We start from the raw sequence: 18,858 nt of genomic DNA, 5'->3' as shown, positions 1-18,858 counted from the left end.
ACCAACTCATCAGCAAAATGTAACACTGAAAAAAACGAGCTGTCACTGGCTGGAGCTTTTTCTAAATTAATGACTGTGTGTGCTGTGCTATGAAAAACTAATAACGAATAAAATGTAAAGAGTTTTTTTTTTTTTAATTTAATAAAGGAACTGTCTGAAACTGTCTGTCTTTTATAATGGTGACATCATACAATTGAGGTAAACGCAAACAGTAGTAAGTCTTCCATGAGCATCAACATTACATTGTACAAAATTAGACTCAAGTCCTGCTACAGACATTTACAGGTTACAGTTAGTTGAACAGTAGTAGTTATAAACAGTACGTTGGCTCAGTATTGAGAACACAAACAGAGAAATGGCTCATTGTGAATTGTAAACCAAAACTTCTTATGAGGTACAGCTGAAGAAAACTGATCCAAAATTAGTGGATGCAAACGGTGACATGGTGGTCACTAATGCCTCGTTACTGTAAAGCAGCCATCATCATCCGTTCAAACTTCTTCATATCCACCTTCTTCATGATAAAAACCTTGTGCGCCTTCTTCAGGAAGCCCACAGTATCTACTATCATCATGCCTCTGGTGTGTGTGCCCATCAGCTCCACGCTCACTGGATATTGGTCGCTCTCCATGATGAATGAATCGTCTACGGCGGCTGCCATGGCGTATGAGTCACAGGAAATGAAACCCATGCCAGCGACAAACTCTTTCTCGAAGCACTCGCTTTGCGACACCTCAATGCTGTGGCGGAAGATCCGCGCCATGAAGCGAGCCTTATTGGTGTCCTGTGCCAACCAGGCGTCGCAAAACTCCTGTGGACATCAGGAGAAATGTAAACACACAGCAGCAACTTTATCTCTGACACATTAAAGCTGGGGTAGGCTGTTTTATTTTGGCATCACTGGGCAAAAAATCCCATCATGAAATGTGAGCATTTTGTAATTCAAGGTGACTGAGAGAATCTTTGTTACAATGTATAAAAGGAACATTTACCCAGGACAGCTTGCTGTAGCAGGTGAACTCCCAGCAGGCCAAGTAGGTGGGACACTGGTAGTCGTTCAGTACGATGTAAGCAGCTTCTGGATCAGCAGCAAAGTTGAACTCACCACACACTGTGGTGTTTCCTCGAGCTGGAGGAGCAAACCAGCGATTACACTCTGAACTCCACCTTGACAGGATGTAGACAGAATAATAAGAACACTTGATGGAAGAGGTTTTAAACTCTGAGGTGGTCTGATGATTTCACTGACATTCAGTGTTGCCTCCCATGATGTAGAGCCCTCTGAGTTTACTCGGTAGAGATGGATCCATCCTCACAGCCAGAGCCAGGTTGGTGAGGGGTGCCGTGGCAACCAGAGATACCTGGAGAATACACCCAAACATTGAAGACATGAAAGCGGCACATATTTACACATGCAGGACGTCACAACTCTCACCTCTCCTGGGTTTTCATTGACAATCCTGATCATGGCTGATACAGCGCCCTCCTTCTGAACCAGCTCCAGACCAGGAACGTTGGGGTCAGGAGTGTCTCCCAGCCCGTCCTGTCCATGGAAGTGTCCCGCACTGAGGCTGTTCCCAAGGACTGGCTTAGCTGCACCTTTAAAGACTGGAATCTGTACATGAGAAGAGAAAAGAGCACAACAGATGAAACATATCACAAGCGAAAATGCTGTACTGATGTTATTTATCTGTTAATATAATGTCACAAATGACAAGATATGTTGATATGTACTAAATTTAAATGGGAATTTGTTAACTACAATGAATAAGATTACATGTACATATACATATTAAGTGAGTAAGTTAACTAATCTACTGGGATTTTCACACACAACCATCTCTAGGGTTTACAGAGGATGGTCCGAACAAGAGAAAATATCCAGTGAGCAGCAGTTCTCTGGGTGAAAATGCCTTGTTGATGCCAGAGGTCAGAGGAGAATGGCCAGACTGGTTCAAGATGGTAGAAAGGCAACAGTAACTCAAATAACCACTGGTTACAACCAAGGTCTGCAGAAGACCATCTCTGAACCAACAACACGTCCAACCTTGAAGCAGATGGGCTACAGCAGCAGAAGACCACACCAGGTGCCACTCCTGTCAGCTAACAACAGGAAACTGAGGCTACAGTTCACACAGGCTCACCAAAACTGGACAAACAAACAAACAAAAACCAGAGAATATTCCTCATTTCTTTTGGTATTAAAATGCAGAAGTCTTGATATGTATTCACGTAACTCAAACTTTTCACTGTGTTTCTCAGGCTCACTGAGCTCAGACTGAGTGTGTAGTTTGTGCAGTTCCTGCCTTGCGTCATGTGGCTTTAACCAGTAAATCATATCAGGATCTTAAATAACTACACTGTACAGAGAACGACAGCACTGCAGTGCACTCACCTCCAGTTTATTGCAGGCCTGCAGAACTCGCAGTGTATTCTTGCACACATTCTCCACTGTGGTGTTTCCGTGCACGCAGGTGACGCCTAGGAGCTCCACGTTGGGGGCGGCCAGCGCCAACATGATGGCCTGAGCATCGTCAACCCCACAGTCTACATCCACCAGCAGCTTCTTCTTCATCATGGACCCTGAGGAGCAAAGACTTCAGTCTAATAAGAACAAACTGTTGTGCACTTTGACCACTTTTAAACTCCTCTGGTAAATTAGTAATGTGGTGACAACACTTCCCTACTTCACTGTAGAGATATTTACTGGTTGTTTAATTCAGTAAACCTATAAAGAACAGAGGCACATGTTTCACAAGACGACTCCTACCTGTCCCTGAGTGTGAAGAAGACCAACTGTAGTGTTTGACAGCTGCTACTCTTCCTCTCACGGACTGGAGCCACCGACGGTCAGCTGCAAACAACCTTTGAACGGCAAGAAGGGAATCAGAGACTGAATGGAGAGTGGACTGAAGGGGAGGAGTTACAGGAGGCAGAAGTTAATGATGCATCTGACTCTTGTTGGTCAGTGTCTTTTAGAATAGAATGCCTTTATTGTCATTGCATGTAGCATACAACAAAATTTGTTGTCTCTGAGGAGAACTGTATTCTGTCATGCACTCACACAGGCACACAAACACATAAAAAAAAACAGTAGGATAAGTGGCCTATAAAAAGAACAGTAGATAAGTAACCTATATAGTATAAAATGTAATTACATAAAACAGAGCAAAGTGCAGTGTGCTTAGAATAAAAATAATGTCTGATGAAGTGCCTGTGGAAGGGGGTGGGAGTTCAGTTCGTAGATGGCTGTTGGGTAGAAGCTGTTTCTGAATCTGGAAGTACAAGTCTTTAAAGCTCTATAGCATCTTCCAGATGGAAATGTTGCAAACAGTTCATGAAAGGGGTGGGTGCAATGGTAGAAAGACTTCAGCCGTCTGGCAGAGAGTTGGACCTTCCTCAGGGTTCTGAGGAAGTAAAGTCTCTGTTGGGCCTTCTTGACCAGAGCAGCAGAGTTGACAGACCACTTGAGGTCCTTGCTGACGTGGAGGCCCAGGAATTTAAAGTTGGGCACCCTCTCCACCTCCTCTCCCCCTATTGTCAGTGGCAGGAGCTTTTCCTGATGTCGCCTGAAGTCTATAATTAGCTCCTTTGTCTTCTTGATGTTGAGAGACAGGTTGTTGTCTGCACACCACACAGTCAGCCAGTTTGAGATGAGCCCACCACTGTTGTGTCGTCTGCAAACTTGGTTATTGAGTTTGTGGGGTGAGCTGATGTGCAGTCATACGCGTAGAGGGAGTATAGGAGGGGACCCAGTACGCAGCCTTGTGGTGCGCCAGTGCTGAGGGTCAGGGTTGAAGAGATGCAAGTACCCAGTTTCACTGATTGTGAGCGGTCTCTGAGCAAGTCCTTAATCCACAGGCACAGTTGGTAGCTGAGACCTAGGCTTCGCATCTTTGTGACCAGCCTGCTGGGGACAATGGTGTTAGCAGCAGAACTGTAATCAACAAAGAGCATCCTTAAGTACATGCCCTTCTGCATCCTCTGTGGATCTCCTTCGTCTGTATGCATATTGATGTGGGTCTCAGGTGGGAGGGAGTGTGGACTTGATGTGTCCCAGGACGAGTCTTTCGAAGCACTTGGATATGATGGGTGTGAGTGCCACTGGTCTATAATCATTCAAGGAGGTGATGTTGAACTGCTTGGGCACTGGGATAATGGTGGCTGTTTTCAGGCAGGCTGGTACCAGTGAGAGGTTAAAGATGTCAGTGAAAACCTCTGCGAGCTCATGTGCGCAGTCCCGGAGAGCTCTTCCTTGGATCCCATCTGGTCCAGCTGCCTTATTGGCATCCACAGTTCTCAGGACCCGCTTAACCTCTTGTGTCTTGTGTCGCTTCTCTCAAAGCAGGCAAAGAAGCGGTTCAATTCATTAGCCAGCATGGGGCCGCATGCTGTTGGTGAGTCTCTGCTGCCTCTGAAGTAGGTTATCTGATGAATGTCATGCCACCTACATGGAGGTGAAGTGATCCTCAATCTTCTCCTTGTAATCTTCTCCTCTCTTGAGGTTGTGTCTGGCAGTGCTGTACAGTTCCTTGTTGCCAGATTTGAAGACTGCTTTCAGAAGATGTTGACATTAAAATGTATTCATAAATAAGTGTATTTACAGCGTCTCTCAAAGGTGACAACACTACAATCCTTTACTTTAGTAATATTACAGCCTAAAATACTTGTAGTTCTGAAATTAAAATTTAAAGTACCTAAAACTGTGCTTCAGTACTCCAGAAGATGTACTGTCTATATGTCTTACTCTTTCCTCCCAATGACTGTGATGCTTTGGTCTGTGGGTGAAAAGCTTTAGCAATGTTTCAGTATCACGTCACCAATATTCACCATGAAGGCTGGGCGATGTATGACTAAAAGAAAACTATTTCATGGTGAACACTGGACACCAATGGTGGAAGTCTTCATTCAGATATTTTACTAAAGGAAAAGTATTAGTACTTAAGTGTAAAATACTAAAAGACCCCTGCATTCAAGCACTTACTTAAGGGACAGTTTAAATTTAAAATAAAAAATTGGTGTAAGTTGATCTGATTGTTAATGTGTCTGATGAATCAAACTCTGAGTCAAACTTGCTAGTTGAAGACTTTGTCCATTTATTTTCCATCACAAACTTGTCAGTGTCCATTGAACTCGAACATGTTTCCAATACTAGTCAAAAAACAACAATATGTGCAACTCCCACAGTAACAAGCTGCTTCAGCAGTCAAAAACTGTTTTTCCTTCGGGGTGGAACACCTGATCAGACAAAGACAGGTTGCTACCATATACAGTGGTGATGATGACCACTAATTACCCCTTGAGACCTGATACCCATTACAACATATACACCATAAAAAAAACAACAAAAAAAAAAACAATCATGTATATTCTGACCTGGGTAATCAACATAGAGCACAGACCTTACTGTGAGCAGTTTCATGTTGGAACTATTTTCTCTCTATTGAATTACACCCACCAACTGTATCAGTGTGCAGCTCACCTAGCACCACTGAGCTAGCTAACGTCACAGCTCAGCCAAGGAGGACGCCATTAATGTTTACATCTGGCACTGTCACGAGCATGAGCCTTTCGTCTGAGTGTAGTTTGTCAAAAAGGAACAGTTCCTATATGAAACTGCTCACAACAAGGTCTGTGGGTCAGTGTATGAGCAGCTTTACAACCTCATTTAAAGGACACGTCTCAAGAAAGTGGGTAACAAAGAACTACCAAATGTTTAAGAACGCACAATGCACCAAAGAAAAATGTAACACTGAAAAAACTTGAGCTGTTACTGGCTGGAGCTTTTTCTGAATGGATGAGTGTGTGTGTTGTGCTATGAAAAACTTTATGTAATATAATATTTAATATAGGGGCTGTCATTAAAAGATTTCTAGTATAAAAATTTAAAAAATTATGATGGTGACATCATACAATTGAGTAGACACAAACAGTATTAAGTCTTCATTAGCATCAATATTACATTTGAACAAAATTAGTCTTCAGTCCTGCTTTATCCTGCTTCAGACAGTTACAGGTTACAGTTAGTTGAACAGTAGTCCACTTGTTAGAAACAGTATGTTGACTCATTATTGAGAACACAAACAGAGAGATGGCTCATTGTGAGTTGTAAGACCAAAACTTCTTAAGAGGCACAGCTGATGAGAACTGGGCCAGAACTCTTGGACATGATGGTCACTAATGCCTCGTTACTGTAAAGCAGCCATCATCATCTCTTCAAACTTCTTTAAATCCACCTTCTTCATGATAAAAGCCTTGTGCGCCTTCTTCAAGAAGCCCACAGTATCTACTACCATCATGCCTCTGGTGTGTGTGCCCGTCAGCTCCACACTCACTGGATATTGGTCGCTCTCCATGATGAATGAATCGTCTACGGCGGCTGCCATGGCGTATGAGTCACAGGAAATGAAACCCATGCCAGCGACAAACTCTTTCTCGAAGCGCTCGCTTTGCGATACCTCAATGCTGTGGCGGAAGATCCGTGCCATGAAGCGAGCTTTATTGGTGTCCTGTGCCAACCAGGCGTCGCAAAACTCCTGTGGACATCAGGAGAAATGTAAACACACAGCAGCAACTTTATCTCTGACGCATTAAAGCTGGGGTAGGCTGTTTTATTTTGGCATCACTGGGCAAAAAATCCCATCATGAAATGTGAGCATTTTGTAATTCAAGGTGACTGAGAGAATCTTTGTTACAATGTATAAAAGGAACATTTACCCAGGACAGCTTGCTGTAGCAGGTGAACTCCCAGCAGGCCAAGTAGGTGGGACACTGGTAGTCGTTCAGTACGATGTAAGCAGCTTCTGGATCAGCAGCAAAGTTGAACTCACCACACACTGTGGTGTTTCCTCGAGCTGGAGGAGCAAACCAGCAATTACACTCAGACAGAATAATGAGAACACTTGATGGAGAAGTATTTGACATCTCAGGTAATTTAATTACAAATAATAACGCTACCGACATTCAGTGTTGCCTCCCATGATGTAGAGCCCTCTGAGTTTGCTCGGTAGAGATGGATCCATCCTCACAGCCAGAGCCAGGTTGGTGAGGGGTGCCGTGGCAACCAGAGATACCTGGAGAATACACCCAAACATTGAAGACATGAAAGCGGCACATATTTACACATGCAGGACGTTGTCACAACTCTCACCTCTCCTGGGTTTTCATTGACAATCCTGATCATGGCTGATACAGCGCCCTCCTTCTGAACCAACTCCAGACCAGGAGCGTTGGGGTCGGGAGTGTCTCCCAGCCCATCCTGCCCGTGGAAGTGTCCCGCACTGAGGCTGTTCCCAAGGATCGGCTTAGCTGCACCTTTAAAGACTGGAATCTGGTACATGAGAAGAGAAAAGGGCACAACAGATGAAACATACACTCAGGGAATATGTACTGCTGTTATTTATCAATTATTATAATATTAAACATTACAAGATATAATGATGAATGAATCACACATCAGGAACTGATGAACAAATCATTCAAGTTGAAAATCTTCACTGATGTACTATTCTATAATTTGCTGAGAACAAAATGACGTAACAACGGTCAGTGGAAACCAAAATCATCAGCCCACTGAGGGTTGGATTCAAAATCACACTGAAAATCAAAGTAAAAAATTTAAGTCACAGGCTGATCCAACTTATCGCAGCAACTCAGAATGTGACTCAGTAGTGTGTGTGGCCCCTGCGTGCCTGTATGCACTCCTGACAACATCTGGGTATACTCCTGATGAGGCGGCGTATGGTGTCCTAGGGGATCCCCTCCCAGACCTGGATCAGCGCATCAGTGAGCTCCTGGACAGTCTGTGGTGGTACTTGGTGGCATTGGATACACCGATACATAATGTCCCATAGGTGCTCAGTTGGATTTAGGTCAGGGGAATGAGAGGGCCAGCCAATGGCATCAATGTCTTCTTCATCCAGGAACTGCCCATGATTTTGTAGGGCCCTGGCAGTGCTCTTCCTGCAGATAACGGTCCTGCTACTGAGTTGATGCTCTTCTACGGTCCTGTCCAGCTCTCCTCATGTAACGGCCGGTGTCCTGGTATCTCCTCTATGCTCTTGAGACTGTGCTGGGAGACACAGTAAACCTTCTTGCACCTAAAGAAATGGATGTGCCATCCTGGAGGAGCTGGACTACCTGTGCAACCTGACTGGGCTGCAGGTACCACCTCATGCTACCAGTAGTGACAAGGACACTAGCAGAACACTAAACTAGGAAGAATCAGTCAGGAAGGATAAGGAGAGAGCAACTGTCTGTGGCCACCACATGTAAAACCATTCCCTTTTTGGGGGTTGTCCTGTTGTCTCTCCATTGCACCTGTTGTCACTTTCATTTACACCAAAGCAGCTCAAAGTGTTCCCTTCATTTTTTTGAGCAGTATACCATTTTTTTCCACTGAGTGAGACAAGATGCTTTATGAATAACACTGTACATTATAAGCAGGGGGTTTGTTTCATATAATATCACTTGGAATGTTTGGTTTCATTTCCTTTTTCAGATCACCTAACAAAAACCAGAGAATATTCCTCATTTGTTTTGGTATTAAAATGCAGAAGTCTTGATATGTATTCACGTAACTCAAACTTTTCACTGTTTCTCTCAGGCTCACTGAGCTCAGACTGAGTGTGTAGTTTGTGCAGTTCCTGCCTCGCGTCATGTGGCTTCATGAATAACAACTCATTGTTGGGAAGTTTGATGAACTGCGCACATGACACCAGTAAATTCCTCTCACGCTCTCAAACAACCACATTAATGATGGTCTGTATTATTAACCAGTGAATCATATCAGGATCTTAAATAACTACACTGTACAGAAAATAACAGCGCTGCAGTGCACTCACCTCCAGTTTATTGCAGGCTTGCAGAACTCGCAGTGCGTTCTTGCACACGTTCTCCACTGTGGTGTTTCCGTGCACGCAGGTGACGCCTAGGAGCTCCACGTTGGGGGCGGCCAGCGCCAACATGATGGCCTGAGCATCGTCAACCCCACAGTCTACATCCACCAGCAGCTTCTTCTTCATCATGGACCCTGAGGAGCAAAGACTTCAGTCTAATAAGAACAAAACACTGATGTCCTCACTGTTAATAGTTCACCTTGATTAATGTTGAACTCCTCTGGTAAATTAGTAATGTGGTGACAACACTTCCCTACTTCACTGTTAGAGATATTTACTGATTGTTTAATTCAGTAAACCTATAAAGAACAGAGGCACATGTTTCACAAGACGACTCCTACTTGTCCCTGAGTGTGAAGAAGATGAAGTGTAATGTTTGACGGCTGCTACTCTTCCTCTCACGGACTGGAGCCACCGATGGTCAGCTGCAAACAACCTTTGAACGGCAAGAAGGGAATCAGAGACTGAATGGAGAGTGGACTGAAGGGGAGGAGTTACAGGAGGCAGAAGTTAATGATGCATCTGATTCCTGTTGGTCAGTGTCTTTTATCAGCTGTGGAATAAAACATCACCTGTTGAGGCAGTGTTTCTCTGCTCTCTGTCTATCATCTATCAAAGGTGACAATACTACAATCCTTTAGTAATATTAGTAATACTAGTCTAAAAATACTCCATAACCACTCGTAGCTCTGAAATTAAAGATTTAAAGTACCTAAAACTGTGCTACAGCACTCCAGAAAATGTATAGTCCATATGTCTTACTCCCCCCCCCCCCCCTCCAGTGAATGTGATGGTCTTTGGTCCGTGGGTGAAAAGCTTTAGCAATGTTTCAGTATCACATGTCACCAATATTCACCATGAAGGCTGGGCGATGTATGACTAAAAGGAAATTACTATTTAATGTGAAACACTGAACATCAGTGGTGGAAGACTTCATTCAGATATTTTATTAAAGGAAAAGTATCAATAAAGTGTAAAATATTAGGACTCATGCATCAAAGCACCTACTTAAAGGGACAGTTCATTCTAAAATAAAAAATACATATTTATCCTCTTACCTGCAGTGCTATTTATCAGTCTGGATCAGTGGTTCCCAAATGGTCGAGCCAAGGGGTCCAGATTTCTTCTTAGTCATTAGTTCAAGGTCTGCGCAGTTTAATATATTCAGCATCATACTTTCGTTCTGCCATGTCCTCTAGCTAGTGTGCTGTCTCTGTTAAGCTGTCCGTTAGTCACTCAACGCACAGCAGGGAACGGCACTTCAAAATGAAAACTCTGTGCCGCAAATTCACTGTACTTCAAAATAAAGTGCGTTTTTTACAAACTTGACAAGTTTGAGAGTCACATACAGTCCATTCAGAACCAACCCACTTTTGGACTGTGACCCACCAGTTGGGAACCACTGATCTAGATTGTTTTGGTGTGAGTTGCAGAGTGTTGGAGATATCGGCCGCTGAGATGTCTGCCTTCTCTCGAATATAATGGAACTAGATGGCACTCAGCTTGTGGTGCTCAAAGCGCCAAAAAATCATTCGAAAAACAGCAATGTCTCTTTCCAGAAATCATGACCTGGTTACTCAAGATAATCCACAGACCTTGTTGTGAGCAGTTTCATGTTGGAACTATTTTCTTTCTCCTGAACGACACCCGCAAACTGCATCACTGCACAGAAGGAAGAGTGCATCTACTGCTAGCTCACCTAGCACCATTGAGCCTACCTGGGCAAGATGGATAAAGAGCACTACATGTAAGAGGAAAAATAGCAATTTTTCATTTTTGGGTGTATTGTCTTGTCCCTTTAAAACCTGGTACAAACATATTGTTTCTTTTTTTAAGCTCTGTAATTTCCTAAAACAGCTGGGAACTGTAGTTTTCAGTAAATGTGTGTCAAACAGAACAAAAAAGTGCAACTGCTTGGAGCTATTTTCAGCTGCAGACTTAATACATATTTGGGGTACTATTAAGTTTTTACTGCAGCACAGTGTGTGTGGGATTGACTCAAAATTAACTACAGTGCGGTCTCTTTAAGTGCAAAGGTATTAACATCAAAATATACTTAAAGTAGTGAAAGTAAAAACACTCATTTTGCAGAATGATCCACTTAAGAATCAGAAATATTATATGACTGCGTTAAAAGTAGTGATGCATTAATAACTTTAATGTTGCAGCTGGTAAAGGTTAGTCTCGCAACCAGACAATCAGAGATCTCCGCGTTCTGATAGTCTGGGGACACTCCTTTCTAAAGTGTGTTTAACACACTGGCGAAAACAGCCGGCAACAAAGCAACGCCTCTTGCATTTTTGAAAAGGACACGCCTTCTCGGAAATGTGCGCTCCTCCTTTTCTCGTCCGCAAGGAAACAAACACAAAGAGAGCTTGAAAATGGATGCCGAGAGATTTAACTCCGTTTTATCAAACGTGTGCTCATCCGTGAAGGAAATATTTTTTCCAGCGGATGTCTTAGTTACAACATGATTGAGCTAACTGGAGTAGTTTCATGTCGTATCCGACAACGGGAGGCTTTTAACAGATGACGTCCAGATGTTAGCTTTGCTGCTAGTGTTAGCTGTCCCTGCCAGCTGCAGCCACTGATGCTTTCTAGACATCGTGATTTCCCAAAACTGAATAAATACCACACATAGCAACACAAAACTGCTTTGCTAGCTCAATCATGTTGTAACTAAGATATCCGCTGGAAAAGATATTTTTTTCACGGACCGTTTAATGAGTTATTACCTATTACAGACACCGCTAACGGCTAACAGGGCTAACAGCTAACGGTTAGCCCAGCTAAACGTGCACACAGAAATAGTAATGTTTGTTCAAGTCATTGTGTTTATAGACTTTACAAACATCGGATTAGTCCAAACGGTGATACAGTGATGTGAAAAATGTGATACGTAGGCTATATATCTAGCTAAAAGCTCTGCTGGTTTTCTACCCGGACTATAAAGGGAATCGCCTTGTTGTATACAAGGCGATTCCCTCTATAGTCCGGCCGGACGGATGAGTCATGGCCTTGTAAAAGATTATGTTTATTTCTTTTAGTTGGCGAGAATGTGTCGCCGCAAACGCGACAAACATCCACTGAACTTTGACGGCGTTTTCTACGAGCACGGCTGAGCCATTTTGTACCGCTACACGTGTTTCTAGTGGGACTATGTTTACAAGCAAAGGAGTTCAGCGAGCCACCGAAGGACCGCCCTGCAGATTTACTGTTGGTTCTGCAACGTAGGGAGTTTTTTTTTTTAAACTCAAATTGTATCCGCCCATCTAAACACAAAATCAGGGAGAAAGTCATCAGTCTTTAGTTAAGCAAAGCATCTAAAGACTGACTTGTGAATCTAGGTAAAGGTGGAATGTCATTATTTTATACAGCATGCTGCTGGGTAGCGTTACTTGTAATAACCTATCATGATGCATTAGTTGATTTATAATTAAGCAATATCACACGAGAGGGAATGATGTTGTACTGTGATATCGTCACGGCTGTGATTCAGAGGCCGTTTACACGTACACGGTGATTTTGATAAACGGAGACATCTTCCTTCGTTTGTGCCCTTCGTTTACACGCAAACGGAGATTTCTCCTCTGAAAACGAGTCTTTCTAAAAACTCCGGCCAGAGTGGAGATTTTGGAAAACTCCGGTTGCGCGTTTGCATGTAAACTGAGATAAACGCAGATAAACGGAGTTATAGGCAGCCCACGTCACAGTATGCGCCGGAACTTGCGCCTGTGTAAAAAGTGCGACCTATGTTGCTATGGTGACAATGGATACATGGAAGGCTTGAGCTTCTCGTTACACTGCCACCTACAGGTTTGGCATGCTCTTGTGTATATATACACGGGTAAGTGTAGAAGATCTTTTTGAAAACGGAGACGGTGAAATGTCCGTTTATGAAAATAGCCGGCGACGTGTAAACGGCCTCTCGGTCGTAGGCACGAGGCCGCAGGCCGAGTGCCGAAGACGAGCTCGAGTGTGATATTGCTTTTATACAACAATTTCAACAGTTAAATAAGCAAGGCTGATTAAGAAATGTTGAAAAATGAGGACAAAATAGATAATTTAAGCATTTTATTTGTCTTCGGCCAACAAAAATAGTTCCCTCAGGACTCCGCTGTCACCGTTGCTATGTAACGCAGACATGGTGCGCCAGGCACTTACTCTTTATACACATTTATCTGCATGTTTCCATTAATTGTGCAGCCGGTGAAAAAGTCTCTGGTGACTGCATGGTGGACTGTCGCTTCACAGGCACAGCCGACTCTGCCTTCTGATCTGACAGTATGTTGCTTTTCTCCAAGTCATTGAGCTCCACTGATGAAACACTGACAAACCTGGATGTGTGCTCAGATGGATTCAGCTTCTCCTCTCCCTCATCTTCCTCTGATGACCATTCATAGTTCAATTCAAAATTTATTTTAGGAAATAACTCCATATTTTTGGCTGTTTGACAGTGGATGAATTAATTAGCCTACAACGCAACTGCTGACCTAACTGACACTAACCGTCAGTTTTGATTTGATTGTTGACTGCAATCAGCTGTGAGGCGGAGTGATACATACACAGTGAAATAACCGTGATGTTGTACTCCAATATCGTCACGGTTTTACTGTCTCTCGACCAATCAGATTGCAGGGCCGGAACTAACTGTTGTATTATAACCTCACTGCAAAGTAACTAACTAAAGCTATGGCATAAATGTAGTGAGGTAGATGTATAAAGTAGCATTTAATGGAGATACCCAAGTAATGTAGGAGCAGAATATGTACTATGTGCTGTGTTACATTCCTACACTTCTGAACATTAAACACTTCTCATGATGTGGTTAAATATAATTACAAGTCACATTTCTGCATTCAGAAGCATGAAAATATCTTTCGCGCCCACACGCCTCGTTTGATCTGTTCAATGCGCAGAAACACAACAAGCTAACATGGCAGCCTTTAAAAAGAAACATGAATATGTAGCAAGGCTCTATATATGTGTGCGTTTACTTCCTAAAGGCCTTTACACTGACACCTACACACTGAAGATATGTTTTAAAGCCCGAACATACTCGGGCGGAACATACGCGGGGATTTTTCACGGACATTTTTACAGGAAACTACAACGCGGAAGTGCGCTCGACTATGGAAACCCGAATGACTGCGGACATTCCTCGCGGAGTCCGTTCCGCTTATAGTACGCCTGAGTATGTTCGGGCCTTAACAGTGTAGCCTCGTCTCACCTTCTCACAGCCCCGCAGTAGATGAGAGATGTAGCTGAAAAGCAGTGGAGTATCCGCGCCATGCAGACACATGGAGATCAGAGAGAGGAGCAACGCAGAGAGGTCTCACTCTGTCTTCATCTCTGAGCACCAGAAACTGAGCCGAGCAGCACCTGTTCAGACTGTGTGGTGTCACAAAGGCAGCTCTCAGCCTGTAGACCACATTACATGTTGTGTAATTAGAGATTATAAATACGGGGTGCTAATACAATAAAGGTCTACTTTCGGTATATGTAACCGTTTTTCAGTAAGATCACCACATTACTGGGTTTTTGGAAAACCATGCAACTTTAATTTGAGCTCCTAAATTTCCAGAGCGCGCAAGTGATGCTCTGGCAATAGTAAACAATCTATGGAAGTGACGTCACTTCCGTAACCAGCCTTAAAGCGAAACTAAAGTGCGACTGCTTCACAGAATATTTCCTTTATTTTTTTGGTCTAAATAAACAAGTCGACTTAAATCTTATTTTGTAGTCTACATTTTTATCTTAAAAAAAAAAAAAAAAATTATTTGTCATTTTTAATAGTTCCAGACTATTTTTCATGTTTTTTTTTTTATGTTTTCTCTTATAATTTTCTTTGCACTTTTGTACTTCAAAAATAAAGAAATAAATAAAGTTATGAAAATACAACCTTACTAAAACAACCAAACAAGATTTGCTGACCAGAATCACCAGACAAGACGGTCTATCCATTAGAAACAGGCTGGATTAAATGAATAGTTCACCCACAAAATGACCATTTGTGGTGTGAGGTAGTTAGGACGGGCCCTGGCACACGCTGTAGTGCACATATTGTCTCGTCACATGATCAGACACTTGACATTAGATAACATCAACACACATATTACCCAGCAATCATCATTACATATTTGTATAAAAAGAAATACCAAAGAAATTAAGAAACTTTATTGCTGATTTATTTGATTTACAGTTATAGAATAAACATATAATTTTGTTATAAATGCTACTGAGTGATTTACAAATAAGGAAATAAACATGACAGAGATGGGTTTGCCTTCTTCAAGGCAAAAATGCACGTGTTTGGGAAATACGGAGTGTACGACTGGATAAATGAGACTTGGATCATACTGCAAGAGTTGTGTGAGAGTTTGTAAAAATATGTTTTGTTTTAGTTTTGCTGCTATTAACCACAGCTCAGTGGTGCAGTGTTTAGCATTGTCACCTCACTGCAAGAGGGTTCCTGGTTCGAACACTAAGGTGGAGCCTTCCTGTGCAGAGTTTGCACGTTCTCCCCGTGTCAGTGTGGGTTTCCTCCAGGTGCTCCAGCTTCCTCCCACAGTCCAAAGACATGCAGGTTAATTGGTGACTCTAAATTGTCCGTAGGTGTGAATGTGAGTGTGAATGGTTGTCTGTCTCTATGTGTCAGCCCTGTGATAGCCTGGTGACCTGTCCAGGGTGTACCCGACCTCTTGCCCAGTGTCATCTGGGACAGGCATGTGAGTATAGTACCAGACTTCGTTTTGGAATTTTCTGTTTGTGTTCTTCCTTATTTTGTCATTCATTCCTGTTTAATCTGTTTTATTTTGTAGATTCTCTCCTCATGTGTCATGTCTGGTTTTACTTCCTGTCTTTGTGAGTCTTTCCACCTGTTTTCTATCACTCCTGTCTTCCTTCAGTTTCGTTAGTCCTTCCCTGTTCCCAGAAACTTCCCTTCACACCTGTTCTGTATTAGTCTTGTTTGTTCCACCCTAGTGCTCCCCTCCACACCCTTGTTGTCAGCCAATCCCCATTTCCCTCCTTTTGCCCATGTCCTCCTACTCCAGCTGTGTCCCGTTCTTGTGATTAGTTTTCTGTGTCTATATATACCTTTGTGTTTCCCTTTGTTCCTTGTCAGTTCATCTGTGTTCGTTTCTTGTGCTTATTCCCATGTTCCCTCTCTGTTTCCTGCCTGATGTTTTAGTTAGATTTTTTTTTATCCTGAGTCCATTGTATTATCCCGGTTGCTTTTTTAGTTTTGGTTCTTCTGTCATTTAGACTTTGTTACCTGCCTGTACTAGAAGTTTTACATCAGCTTTATTAAAGTTTGCTTTTTGTTTAACCTCAAACCTGTCTGCTGCTCTGCATCTGTGTCCTTCCTGAACTGATTCCTGACATTCCTTTAATCCACTCAGGGGTCTCAAGGCTAAAGGCCCATGATGACACTTCATACCACCACCATGCAATGTGTGTGCATACTGACACATAAAGTAAATTAACTAAACCTATTTATATGGGAATTGCTTGCGAACACAATGTAAACTTGAATGATGACAGGATTAGAAGTATTTTTTGATAAAGGACCCGTCCACATGACACATTCATGCTGAACCCACACAGCTGACTTTAATAGTTTTAATCACTTTTTACATGTCGCAGCAAGAAAGGCGAAGGTGTAAATAATCAAATTAACAATGGCTGAATTTGATTTAGCTGCAGCTGACTCACTGTCACACAGTCATGACCTAACGGGACCTGAACAGAGCCATAGTTTGTGACCGGAATGTGTGTGTGTAAACAGACCGCATCTGAACTCTGCTGATACCTCCGAAGCCTCTGTACTCTGATAAGAGTCTGTTGACCTCAGGTAGTTCCCAGCAGCATATAGCTGTGGTTGAAAAGGGCCTTTAAGGTGAGATAATTGTGCAAGAACTCATTCATTTCCATAACTGCTTATCCGGTTGGGGGTCACGGGAGGGCTGGAGCCTATCCCAGCTGCCACACTAGCTGACACATAGAGACAGACAACCATTAACCGCTCCTATGGGCAACTTAGAGTCACCAATTAACCTGCATGTCTTTGGACTGTGGGAGGAAGCTGGAGTAGGCTACCCAGGGAAAACCCATGCTGACACGCAGAGAACATGATAATTCTGCACAGAAGGGCTCCCCCACCCTGGAGTTTGAACCAGGAACCCTCTTGCTGTGAGGCAACAATGCAAACCGCCGCCCCAGTACACAAACCATAATACACCAATGCACTAATTTGGCATTGACAAGCCTTTATTGATCATTGAGTTTCACTTGGTACCTCTGTGGGGGTGCAGGCGTCTTCCAGACTCCCCTGTCCAACCTCTGTGCATGCACAACTGATCAGAACAAGGTCCTAACTTACTCAATAACAATGGATAAAACAACATTTGGCAACAACAGCCGTATCAACAAAAACAACTGTAAGCAAAATAACATTTTCAAAATAAAATCCACTGTCTCTGTAAGTTTTGTACAATAAGGTACATCGGAGCCCGGAGCTGGTAAACTGACAACAGAAGAGGTGCTGTTGATGGTCGGTAGAAAAATGCAATATGCATTATTTCACTTCAGTCTAAAAACATCCATCAAGTGCTCATGGGTACTCTTGATTGCAACAGTATACAAGTGCAATAGTAGAAAGCAGTTTTTTTTTAATCTTCATGCAGGTTAAATTAACGAAGCTTTTATTCAATTTCCATCACAAAGTTCTGCATAATTCAAGAGTGCTGTAAAACTGAGAACATACACTTGTCGTAAATAAAAATGCAAGTCTGAAGGGCTATTGAACCGTTATAGTACTGCATATAACCTGCAGAAATGTCTTAAATATCTGTAGATATGTTTATAGAATAATGTGATGCACCACAACTGAACTAGCTCCTCATTGAAGCCTCCAGCGAAGCATCAGAAGGACCTCAGAAATCACATCAGACATCTCGTTGTGATACAAAAGCCAGATAGTGTCGTTAGATAGTTGTGTCTTTAAGATCTGTGCTTGTTGTAGAGAGTGATATGGTGAATATTTATGTGTTTCAAGAAGTAAGACGAGAAGAAGGAGAGACAGTGGGAGGGAAACAGGCAACAGGCTAAAAGCACTAAAATATACAAAACAAGTGCTTTGACTTTAGGTCCAGAGAAATATGTTAACAGGCAAAAACATTTGTTTGACAACCTGATCGTTTAATCCAATGGTTCCCAACTGATCCAGTCCCCGGGTCCAGATTTCTCCTTACTCAGTAGTTCAAGGTCCAAACAGTTTAATATATTCAGTGTCATACTTGTGTTTGGCCATGTCGGTTAGTAACTCACTCTACAGCAGGAAACGGCACTTCAAAATAAAAGCTCTATGCCAGAAATTCAGTGTTCTTACAAACACTCGACATGATTGTGAGTCACTTGTGGTCCATTAAGAATGGACCAGAGACCCACTTTTGGATCACAAGCCACCAGCTGGGAACCACTGGTCTAATCAAAGCTACACTGGGCAACTTAACATGTAGGCAGCTTCAAATGGCAGCAAGGTACACACTCATTTCTCAAAAGATGTTGTCACAATTTGTGATCTCCAGACAATCACATACTTTTTTGCTGCTGTTACCGTTAGGCTGAACTTGTCTTGACCAATATAATAAGATCTGTGTGCTCTCAAAGCAGCTTTGCTCAGTGTTTTAGGTCAGAAATTTACCTAGCGTAGCCTTAAAGGATGAGACTGAAATTATTCTTCATTGTTCTTATTGTCAATGAATTCCATAAAAAGACCAAAAACCAGCAATGCTTTGATTGGTTCTCAAGACTTTTGGACTTCCTTACTCCCTTTGTTGCTCCTGAACACATAAATCTAACGCACAAAAAACTGTAGTAAAGATGGTAGTTCAATCAGGAGAGACAGAAGAATGAAGCAAATATAATATTTAATACAGAATATGAGTGTACAGATTAA

At 42.6% G+C, this 18,858-nt stretch overlaps 1 protein-coding gene across 3 annotated transcripts; it reads right to left on the bottom strand.

The window, feature by feature from the left end:
* Nucleotides 1–122: 122 nt before the first annotated feature.
* On the bottom strand, nucleotides 123–14,278 carry LOC117251438 (inosine-uridine preferring nucleoside hydrolase). Of its 3 annotated transcripts, none has more exons than XM_033617722.2 (7): nucleotides 14,128–14,278; nucleotides 2,771–2,865; nucleotides 2,396–2,583; nucleotides 1,436–1,615; nucleotides 1,250–1,361; nucleotides 993–1,129; nucleotides 123–811 (listed from the first exon to the last, which is right to left on the bottom strand). In XM_033617722.2, exons 1-7 carry the CDS (start codon nucleotides 14,187–14,189, stop codon nucleotides 464–466), a joined length of 1,122 nt encoding a protein of 373 aa, XP_033473613.2. In that variant the 5' UTR covers nucleotides 14,190–14,278; the 3' UTR covers nucleotides 123–463. The 3 variants fall into 3 exon arrangements, with proteins under 3 accessions (XP_033473613.2, XP_033473612.2, XP_033473615.2); XM_033617721.2 differs by lacking the exons at nucleotides 123–811; nucleotides 993–1,129; nucleotides 1,250–1,361; ... (1 more) ...; nucleotides 2,396–2,583; nucleotides 2,771–2,865 and adding exons at nucleotides 5,073–6,536; nucleotides 6,718–6,854; nucleotides 6,962–7,073; ... (1 more) ...; nucleotides 8,844–9,031; nucleotides 9,239–9,333 and having other exon boundaries at nucleotides 14,128–14,277; XM_033617724.2 differs by lacking the exons at nucleotides 123–811; nucleotides 993–1,129; nucleotides 1,250–1,361; ... (1 more) ...; nucleotides 2,396–2,583; nucleotides 2,771–2,865 and adding exons at nucleotides 5,073–6,536; nucleotides 6,718–6,854; nucleotides 6,962–7,073; nucleotides 7,151–7,330; nucleotides 8,844–9,031 and having other exon boundaries at nucleotides 14,128–14,263.
* Nucleotides 14,279–18,858: the final 4,580 nt, after the last annotated feature.

This window comes from Epinephelus lanceolatus, chromosome 14 (assembly GCF_041903045.1).
Source record: "Epinephelus lanceolatus isolate andai-2023 chromosome 14, ASM4190304v1, whole genome shotgun sequence".
Lineage (NCBI taxonomy): Eukaryota > Metazoa > Chordata > Actinopteri > Perciformes > Serranidae > Epinephelus > Epinephelus lanceolatus.
Note: the sequence above shows the minus strand (reverse complement) of the source record. Positions and strands in the feature narration are given on the sequence as shown.

Bases quoted from the DNA above. Each gene is read 5' to 3' on its own strand.
- LOC117251438 (XM_033617722.2), bottom strand. From the start codon at position 14,189: ATGGCGCGGATACTCCACTGCTTTTCAGCTACATCTCTCATCTACTGC. The intron at 1,616-2,395 runs GTGAGTGCACTG...TCTCATGTACAG, and splicing joins AGGCCTGCAATAAACTGGAG to ATTCCAGTCTTTAAAGGTGC. The intron at 812-992 runs GTAAATGTTCCT...TGATGTCCACAG, and splicing joins GCTACAGCAAGCTGTCCTGG to GAGTTTTGCGACGCCTGGTT.